General features: G+C 31.7%; 1 protein-coding gene across 1 annotated transcript; it reads right to left on the reverse strand.

Moving 5' to 3' along the window:
• Positions 1-9,482: 9,482 nt before the first annotated feature.
• LOC109806587 (ethylene-responsive transcription factor CRF2) lies at positions 9,483-11,341 on the reverse strand. The gene has a single exon (XM_020369039.3). It carries the CDS (start codon positions 10,691-10,693, stop codon positions 9,878-9,880), a length of 816 nt encoding a protein of 271 aa, XP_020224628.1. The 5' UTR covers positions 10,694-11,341; the 3' UTR covers positions 9,483-9,877.
• Positions 11,342-11,595: the final 254 nt, after the last annotated feature.

The raw sequence follows: 11,595 nt of genomic DNA on the forward strand, positions 1-11,595 counted from the left end.
GTACATAAGAAAGGCAATATGCTCTGAAGGTGAGACAGGCGTGTCAGGTTGTCCCATATGCGCGTTAATAAAGGCCAAATAGGTCTTCTTATCCCAAGAAATGGAAGTATCCTTGATCGAAATTTCCTCTTCAAAGGCGTCAGGATAAAACCTATCTCCAATAGGCTTTAACCCTGTTATAGCAGCAACATCAAGTAACGTCGGGCAAATGAAGCCACAAGGAAACTCGAAAGCCCGAGTCTCTCTATTCCAGAAGAAGATAGCAGAAAGGAGCATTTGAGGGTCGAAAAGGTGGAGGTCGAACTTAGCTAGTTGGATAAATTCGAAAATACCTGTTTCTTTCCATTCTGAGGACATAGAAGCCTCTACACGAGCTAACCAAGAGAGGTGCCTTTCTTTAACGGGGGGAAACGCTCTAAAAATTTTGGTAGTATCCCCAAAAAGGTTTAGGTCTATTTCTGGGGAATAAATGAAAGGTAGGGTGGTGGAGTCCTCAGGCAAAAGGGTATTACCATATCTCTTGGTATTTTGACCAGCAAAAGGACCAAGGAAAGCATGAACAGAACCATCTGCTAGAGAAAAAGGAAGAAGTACCTGAGATTGGTATATTTTCAAACTAGCCTCCTCCATGCCTGGAATTGGAATGAAAGTGTCATCACCTTCTTTGACCTTTTGAACCTGAGCACCAGTCAGTAGCAGAGGAGTGTCCTGGATAGTAGTTGCGGTGGCCATAGTGGTTACCGGAGTGGTGGGCATAGCAGCAGAAGTAGTAGCAATCAAAATAGGGGAAGAAGTGGTGGCAGTAGGAGACATTGAAGAAGCTACGGCAGCGGAAGTAGACGCAGCAGAAGAAGCCATAACAAACAAAAGCAAGAACAGAGAAGAACGGTCTGAGAAGAAGATCAAGAACCAGAGCAAAAAGAAACAGTGAGCGAGAAAACTTGGGCACGAAGGAAGAGAGTGGTGAAAACAATTTAACCCTAGGGTGAAAAAGGGGTTTTAAACGAGGTAAATGGGCCTAGGTTGAAACGGGTTAGGTTAGGCAAGATTATTTGAAATATTAGATTGAATTTCCAAAACAACCGCCAAAACGTTTCATATCAGAAGGCAAATTTATGGAAAAATAGAAGTATGCGCCGTCAGAGCTATCAATGTCACATCCAAATGGTCAATACCTTACAAGAATAGGTTTTCATCGAAAGAAAGATTAAGTTAACGTCAAGTAAAGTGAACATCAAGAAACAAATCGAGGAAGTATCGAAGAACAACCTTGATAGGAATTTAGTTTTCTCCTAAAATGCTCATCGAAACCAAATTCTTAGGGGGGCATTTGTTAGGCATACTCGAAAATCATGTGACTCGAAAAGATTGATAGCGCTGCCTGAGAAGTAAAATCAACACATGATGAAATTATGGGACTCGAAAAAACAAGTGTTGCTCGAAAATAGTTGAAAAGTTGAGACTGTCAGAACATGGAGGTTAAGCCAAAACGGTTACTAAAAAATCAATCGAGAAAACAAGGAACGTGGGAAGAGCGGTTAAAGGAAGTTGAGTCAAGACCACGTAGCAAATATAGTGGATAGCGGTTATGAGTCAAAAGCGTACATGTACAGAATTAACCGCCCTTGATTGCTCTATAAATATAAGGAGTACGGACCTTTACTGGGGTCGAAAAACTCATACTAGAATTGGACTCTGAAGCACTCTCTGCCTACACACACACATGGCTTTCGTGCACAAGATCGTTTTTGGGTATGACTGACTCTCGGCCACTTTTTTTCTCTTTTTTAGGAGTAGAAGTAGAATAGTCTTCTTGTTCTTTGTTTAATTACGTAGTGTATTCATGTACTGGGATCAATATGTTCGCATGTGTAACGTAATTTGATCATTGTACGAAATGAACTATGATTTGCATTGCTAACATATATATTGTTCACTCTGTTCATATTATTATTTGCTTGCATGAGCATCGCTTGTTAGTAGTAATAGAAGAATATTTCGAAACAAGTAGTTGCTAAGACTTTTTCATCCTACTCTCCATTCTCGGTAACATGATAACGCACAGTAAGACACCTAAATTGAAATACGTTCGTATGCTAGTCTAAATAAAAAGAACCCAGGATTTGATGGTTAATTCCACCGTAAACAGTACCTTTTACATAACTCATTTTTATCTTTTCAGTTAAAGCAATTTCTAAGCACTCATATATATATATATATCTTAAATAAGGGTACAAGCTGCGGTACTATAAGCAACTGATGCATATTTAAGATTTGTCAGTTCACGTTGCATGATTGCTAAATAAGCAACACCGTACCAACCCCGATAAAGATTCTCTAATACACTCTATTTTGCTATTTGTTATTGACGTTAAAAGTATATACCTCTTGTTTAAATTACTATTTTCATCGTTATTATTATGTTACCATCACTATTATCATTTCTCCTCCTTTTACTAGGTACCGAAAGTAATAATTAGGACAACAATTACAGTAACGATAGCGATGCTAATAGTGATACTAGTGACAATTATTTGACAGTCTTATAAAATGTGTTTGTACTTTGTAAGTGAGCTTTAATTTTAATAGTTTATTATTTTAATTTTTTATTTGAGTTATTATAAGGTATTATCATATTTCCGTAATAACGAATATTTTCATAGAAGTCGTTCTTTATATTTATATATATATATATATATATATATATATATATATATATATATATATAATAATATCTTTTTTATTTCTCTCAAATTTTTCTTCTCATACGACATCACCAATTATACTAACTACTTATCTCTCCCCACTTTCTAACGATCTCTTTGAAGCTACATTGTGAGGGTATCTCTCACATGCATGTGTGGATGGTGTTTTGGCAGTTTTCTTGGTTCAGTGTCCGGAAATGTTTTGGGGATATGAGGGGTCGGGTGCTTAAAAGAGCAAAGTAATGAAATGAATCAAAGAAAGAGTGGTTGCAAAGACAATGCATTTATTGTACTAGTTATATGATACTACGATGAAGGTGTTAAATGCAAAATGCAGAATGCAGAATGCAGAATGCAGAATGCATAGGCACATATACCTAATAGCTAGTATATAATACATGAGGATGAGTGTACGTGTGGGGACCGAACAAATGGTAGCGAAAAGCAATCACTGCCTCGGCCCTCGAGAGTCGAGAGCCAAGTGGGCTTGGCTCGATCAGTTCCAAAATCCCAGTTTTTTAATATGTGGGCCTTTTCTCACAATTTTTGAAATTTCCAATGCTTGATGCCTTAATCTACCACCAGACAGCGACTCATCACATAACGTCTTCCCGCATGCATCTATACAGTATACCTATACCCTTCAAATTCATCTTTAATTCTCGTAACCCGACACAATTAACAATATAATATATATATAATTAAACTTTATGAGCTTGAAACCTTAATGGATATGACAGTTCAAAGAGAGTACCGGGTACGTCCAGTCAGAAGAGCATGCATATATTGTTCTTTGTTAAGACGTTTGAATGGGTATCGTGGCACCTCCACTAGGTTACTTATAAGTAATTCCATTTGTCTAATCAGTCTAAAAAGGGAGTAATTGAATTACTTAAAATTAAGGTTTAATTATATTTTTAGTGATCCTAATTTGATGTAAGAGTAATTTTGGTCTTCATAATTTAAATTGCTTAATTTTGGTCCATAAATTTAAATAATGAGTAATTTTAGTCCCATAAATAATTTATCATCCAAAATTTAACAGACGTTAATCATATGAATTTTATGCTAAATGAATATTAATTATATAGTATTTAATTTTTTACGTGTCAAATTATTTAATATTAAAATTTTAAATTCAAATAACATTGAAAACAAAATGAAAAGGTATATTGATATCAATCCCATTGAGAATTTTTCACTAAAATATAATTTTTTTTTAATGAGCTATTAATTTTTATTTTTTTTTTACATTTTGGATCTAAGCATGGTGTCAAACTGGATTCAGAACGGCCCGTTCTCCTTTCAGAACAGCCCGTTCTCCTTGCAGCACTTTCAGAATGGCCCGTTCCCCTCGTTGAACGAGCCGTTCCGGATGTTAAAATACACACATGACGATGGATCAAAACAGGCTATTCTGCTTGGACGTTCCAGTTTCAAAATTAACAAACTACGCGTACAAGCAGAACGACCCGTTTTGCTTGGAGAACGGGCCGTTCCAGTTGCAACATTAACACGTATAAGAAAGAGAAATATAAAATAAATGAATTTAAAATTTTTAAATTTTGAATATTAAATAATTTGATACGTAAGAAATTAAATAATATATAATTAATGTTTATTTAAGCATAAAATTCACATCATTAACGTCCGTTAAATTTTGGATAGTAAATTGTTTGTGGGACTAAAATTGCCCATTATTTAAATTTATGGACTAAAATTAAGCAATTTAAATTATGAGGACCAAAATTGCTCCTACACTAAATTAGGAGGACCAAAAGTGTAATTAAGCCTAAAATTTATCAAAGTTACTTATATAAGCACCAGTTCTTAAGAAAAAGAGAAAAATAAAGTTGATGTGACAAGTGAAGTTGTTTATAAGCAACCCCATTAGAGATGACCTTACTTATAAAACAACTAACTCGGTAACACCACAACTTTACCATGATGTGCACGATGAATATATTTAATATTACAAACCCTTTCTTCTCTTATGAGTTTTACCGGCATAAATATATTTATAACTTCTTAAATTTAAATTCAGAGTAAATTTATTTTTAATTTTTTAAAATTAAAATTTATTTATAATTCTTAAAAATGTTAAAATTTTTGTTTTAATCCTTCAAATCACCAAAAATATATATATATATATATATATATATATATTATATATAATATATATATAAGTATATATTAAAATAGTTATACAGTATCAGAAGTTTAATGTGATTTCACTAATAAGAATATTAGTAGATAGATTTTATATTATAGTATTTGAAAAATTTCCTAAATTTTTTTGAATATATGAATTAAAATAAATTTTTTTTAAGGTTACATGAATTAAAAAGATCATTTTAAATTTGAAGGACTTAAAATAAATTTAATTTAAGAGACTAAAAATATATTTAAACATATATTTTTTAAATGTACCTATGAGAATTTCACCTCCCTTGTTTTTTCTTAAACAATTAGAATTTTATATTTTTTTTCTATTCCAAAATAATTGTTGTTTTAATTATTTTATAAAATAAAAAGAAAATAATAATTTTATAAAATTAATCTTATAACTAATCTTCTTGTTAAAAATGAGTAACACAATAAATATTTGTTAAAAACTATTATTAAAAATATAAATAAAAAAATAACTAACACAACACTTTTTTTTTATACAGTTTTTATGAAACAAAATAAATGTATTAGTTCTAAAAGTCAAAACTCACTTTAAGCTTTAAACTTATTTTTCAGGTAGTAGATGCCACAAATATTATTCATAAAAAATAATAATGTTTTAGTTGAGTTTGTAAAACATTTATTCCAAACATTTAATAGTGCATGCTTCATTTTTTTAATCAGCAAAATTTATAGCGATATCTTAAAATTTTGTGCATATATAAGATTCAAGTACGAAGATTTAATAATTAAAAATATTAAATTTTATCAAGAACGAAATTATTTACCATGTTTCTCATATTACAAATATTTTTCTCTTGATGAAAAATTATTATTTTTTAAATTATTAAAACTAACTCTCGATGATTGATTTAATTTGATATTTTCCATAAAAATAAAGTTAAAAATACGAAAAGGGTAGTGTGAGTTATTTGCTATTACAAAATTGACAGCATAAAATCTTAATTAATTATCCTAAATAAATCATATAATAAAATAACGTATAACTAAAAAAATTACATTTTCAAGAAACTTTTTATTTAAAATATGATATTGCATTTGTAATATAGTGATGGAAATAATACTAATTAAATTTTGAAGAATAAAAATAAATTTATCTTAAATTTAAAAATATTTAAGATAAAAAAATGGAAGAGTAAAGATTATCTGGAAACTAGAAATTTGTCAGGAAGCAAAGCTTAACTTATCCGTTTCTGCTTTTCCATCCGGTTAATGGCATGAAAAGTATTCATTCATGTTCATGCTGCCACTTGCATTGTCAGAATTCAAACTGCACCTGACCGGTTTCCTTATTAAAAGCCCACAACGCATTTTCATGTTCCCTTTTCTAGACTCAACGTATTTCTTTTCTTTCACGTGTAGGATTATCAAAATTAAATATTCATTAAAAACATGACAAAAATATATAACCTGGATTATCATCTATAATTTCGCTAATAATACATATTTATTAACACAAAACAAAATCATTTTCAAACTCTTTCCTCTTCAAGTTTAAAGATCCCTTCTATTTTTTCTTTCTTTTGCTTTCCTTGGGAAGCTGGAGGAACAAGCTAAATTTGGCCAAAACAGAAAATATAAACGGAAAAGAAGGTTAGCAGTGTGTTTGGTTTGGCTTTTGCCTTTTAGTTCGAGAGAGGCAAAAGGGCTAGTCTTTTCCTTTTAATTGCTTTTAACGTCGGAAGAACCAAACAAAAAAAAGTGAGAAGCAGAAACTATCGATAGACTTCACTTTCTGGATTTGATGGGCTAATGTTTTAATTAAAGTTAATTAATACTTATTAAATTAACATTATTTTATAAAAATATTAAGATGAAATCATATCTAAGTTTGTCACACAGTTGACAGTTCTAATCCTCTGCTACTGTGATGGCCCATGTCTGCACCAATTAAGCAAAGATACGTTATGCCCTGATTCCCAAGTCTAGAACGAAAATATCCGGTAGCAATTTTTTCTGGTGAGAAAGTGGTTCGCAAGGTTTGAATATCTGGTGAAGAGTGTAGGTGACGCCATTAATTTCACCCGAGCAAACTCTAAAAAAGAAAATAAATGCAGTAAAATAATTCCTGAGCATATGGACTACTCCTACACTTACGTTAGGTGCGACCGTTACATGCCAAATTCATTTTTGCATAGCGTAAGACTTTATTGTACAAGTAATGCACCTATCCAATCCAACAATACCTATAGCCGGATATATTAAATAAGCTTCTGTTCATATTCCAAATATAAATTTATAACTCACAAATGCTTGGGCTTAATTTATAAATTTTCCTGTTGAAATAGTTCATTTATAAGGATGCCAAAAATGTAAAACTCGTGTTGATAATTAATAAATATAGTATAGAAATTCTCTCGTTACAAATACCATCGCAATGGAAGCGAAAATGGATATTAACATAATGTTTGAAAAGTGTGGCGAAGCCAAATAACAAGCTGGTACAGTGTTAGCAGTTAACTATATGTCTTTAATTATGTGATTAAGTTTTTTTTTTTCTTTTACCATGCATCGAATTTAGTTGTATCTATTAGTTGTGTTAGATCTTGTTAGTTATATGTAGTTAAGATTTGTTTTTCAATTTTGTGTGTACAGAAGAATGCCTGTCCAGAGATCCTATTTTAAAAGATTAATATTTCATTCTTGATTAAATATATCTTAAGCTCTACCCCAAAAAAAAACTAGACACTCAGCGTTTAAAACGAAATTACTTATAAAAATACATGTATTTAATCTCCATTAACGTTGACATTTTAATATTTACATTGTGTTTAGTTTAAAAGAGAGAAGAAGAAAAAAAAAAAAAAAAGAAGAGAAACTTCCTTATGTAGTCTAATTTAGGAAGAGAAAAAGAAGGAAAAGTCACTATTTAATTTTTTTAGAAGAGAATAAAGATTTTGCCTCTAGCTATTTGACAAAAATTGGCAAATCAACTAGTTGATTGTATATAACTATACAAGCTAGCAAATACTCCTATGAGCTTACATAGATGGTTGAAAATATAAGGTAGCTATAATTTAACTTGAAGTGTTAGTAAAATTAGCTATTAAAATTGTTGATATGTATAAAATATATAAGAGGCATATTTATTTTTTTTAATAAATTATTTTATTATATTATTTATTTTAAAATTATTATAAGTTTAAATACTTTGTTTTATTTTCAAATTATTTGCTATCTTAAAAAAAATTAAAATATTATATTTAATATTTTTATAAAATAAATTAATATCACAAAAATAATTTGGTTTGTCATGTATGATTTTATACGAATTATTTTTTAGACAAAAAAAATACTATATTTACTCTATTTAATATAAGAGAAATTAAAGAATAATATGAATCCTCTATATATTTTTTTCTTAAAAATACATGTGAACTGTGAATCATGAAATATAAAACTTGAAATATGCAAAATAAAAAATAATACAAAGTAAAAATAGTATAATAATTAAAATAAAACAAAATCTATCACATAGTATCCCATAATAAATTATTAATATCATTGCAAATCTATTTTATCTTAGTAGATGATCTCAATATTTTTAGAGCTTGAGTCACCATCAATGATATTCAAGAGTTCATCAAGGGGTAGGTAATTTGAATGTTACTCAAGTATTATAATAATAGTTATTATAAGGCAATATATAAATATCCTTTAATTTTTTTTATGAGTGATGCCTTTAAAATTGTAATATTAATATATTAAATAGTTGTATATGTGTTCATGATTCTCTCATTCTTTTATATTTAGCATATTTAATGAATGAGATATGAATTATATGTTGGATTATATCTTCCAATTTGATGATTATTATATACTTCTCAAATTTATACATTTAATGTATTTATATTAACATTATTTATATTTAAATATAACTTAAATTTTTGTTTTATCATATATAACATATTTTATTTTATACTTTTTCAATTTTATAATTTAATTAATATAATGTTAAATTCATACTTAATATATATATATATATATATATATATATATATATATATATATATTGAGAGAGAGGAAAAGAAATAATTCACTTATTTTAAGAATAAATTTTGATTATAATTTTTTTTACTAAATTAAAAATCATATAATACTTCGTTATATAAATTCAAATTAACGTTAAAATATTTTTATAATTATTTTATCAATTTAAATTAATAAAATAAAATATTATTTTTTTTAAATTTATAAATTTAATATAAGTATTAAAAACTTTTAATTTAACTGTTAAACTATTAAATTTTTATATAAAATATGAATAAAATAAATTTATTTAAACTAATTTTTTAGAATAAGTGAATCCATTCTTATATATATTGTATATAAAAATATTTTGATTTATTTCCATTGAACACATCTTTAAAAAAGATAGAAGAAAGTTGAAATATAACTAAATCTTGAATCACATTAAGCATTTAAGTTATAAGCATTTTGTGATATTTCATAACATAATAGAGCAGGAAGCACCGTAGTACTAATTAAATATAACTAAAAGTTGCAAATTAATGTTAATCCAGTTAATTTGAAATTTAAATAAATAATGGAGTTAATTAACACTTGGAGACAGGTAAAGACAAAATAAAGGATATGGAGGCTAAAATTGGATTTATATATATAAGTGAAGAACGTTTGTAAATATCCAGGAGCAATGATAGTTTGGTTTTACGTGCGAACCGGTGTGCCAACAAACGGGTAAGCTTATATGCTAAGTGAATTAAACATTAAAAAAGAAAAGAGGCAAGACCGGGGGACGCAGGGTTTCACAACTAGTGTCAAGAAACATATACTAGTCTAGTAGTACTAGAATACAAAAATGTCTCCTTCACCCATATGAAAACATAAACAAAATAAAACATGATATTTGGCTAAAAAAGGGGAAAAAAAACAAAACTGATAGCATCCCAGGGTTGCCGCCGATACAAAACTAAGCCATTTTGATTGGCAATAGAAAGGAGGAAAAGGTGGTGTGGTGTGAATCAAAGAGCGAGAAGGGGATCCCAAACGAACAAATCCCCAATGTCTTGGAAATTATCACACTCCCTAAACCCCAAATCCAAATTCTCACTAACAAACCCTTCACTCAAATCATCCCCAAGGAATATACTACTCTCTGCCACATTGAACATATCCAACGTGCTTTCGAACTCAAATACCACATCGCTAGGAATCGGAAACACTGACTCCGACTTCAAGTACTTATCCCCCGAAACGCACGAATATTCGCATTCACTCGCAGGCTCCGCCACGTCGTTTGCAGTCATCGTTGCGGTTACGGACTCGCCTTCCGAGCAGCACCCAAGAACGGAGGTGGGGGAACGCAACTCTTCGCCGGAGCACCACCCGCTTTTATTTTTCTCCGCTGGCGGCGTTATGAAATTCGTCAGCGCGTCGGCGCCACGCAGCTGAATGGCCGCGTTGTCGTACACAATGGCGGCTTCCTCCGCGGTGTCGTAGGTTCCCAGCCAGAGGCGCACGCGCCGCGACGGGTCCCTTATCTCCGCCGCCCACTTCCCCCACGGCCGCTGCCTCACTCCCCGGAATTTCCTCCCCGCCGCCCGCCGCCGACTCGCCGGAGCACCGCCGGACTTGAACCTTCTTTTCTTGGAAACAACATTAACGCCGCCATGGACTGTAATCTCGTTGACGAAGCACTTGACTCGGCGGCGCGTGGAGGAGGCGGAGGGTTGGTCGTCGTCGTCGCTGGAGGAGTCGGTGGCGTCGGCGTCGGCGACGCGTACTCTTACGAGCTTGGGATAAGGGTGGTTCTTGAAAGGGTTTTGTTGTTCTTCCATGAGGTGTTGGGTGCGTTTAAGGTGGTGAGTGGGTTGGTGAAGTGAAATAGAAATAGAGATGAGAAAGGGAATGAGAGAGAGAGATTCGTTGGAGAAGGGAGAGTGGACACGGGCGAGGAAGGTTGGAGAGAATATAAATAAAGAAGGGAGAGAACACGTCAGAGAGAAGCTTAAAAGGGACTAGGGAGAGAAATCCACTGCTTCTAGAGTTTCTTAAAGAACGAGAAGGTTCAAAGAAAGTTACGTTTAAAAGGAGAGAATAACAGCGTTTGCAGCGTGGAACAAAAGAGAACAAACATATCTTCTTTCTACCTTAGTCTTATGACCCAGCACCAACACATGTGGGACGAAAGGAAAAGTGTTCATTTTTCAGCTAAAGTTGAAGGATTGAAAAAAAAAAAGAAAAAAAAAGGATTTGAACAGTTTCTTTTACTGGAAAATGAAAGAAATTAAAAACAATATTCAAGCTAACTGTGCTGTAACTGTAACAATTGAAGGGGATTTCACAGTGTGGTTTGTTTTGTACTGCGAGGAAGGAAGAAGAAAGGGTACGAGAGGAGAGGTATTTTGGGCACAGAAAGGTACTGGAGAGTAGAAGAAAAGTACTGTTTCTTTGGTGAGCTGAAGCTGTTTTATACTTTTATAGGATCCAACAGATCTGTGACTTAAACCCGGTTTAATCTCTGCAGGGTAAAATGGTTTATAGAACAGTATTTTATGGGTTAACCTTTGATGAGGTGATGTGGGATACGAGACACATAGGAAATGCAGCAGTATTTAAGGCATAAAAATAGGACACGTGGGAGGGCAGAAGGCATACCAATCACGTGAGCTGAGATACTTTGGCTCAGAACACCCATTCTTTGACTAAAAAAGAACCGAGTACTTTGCGCTAATCGTCC

This window comes from Cajanus cajan, chromosome 2 (assembly GCF_000230855.2).
Source record: "Cajanus cajan strain Asha chromosome 2, NIPB_CcT2T_4, whole genome shotgun sequence".
In the NCBI taxonomy this organism is placed as follows: Eukaryota; Viridiplantae; Streptophyta; class Magnoliopsida; order Fabales; family Fabaceae; genus Cajanus; species Cajanus cajan.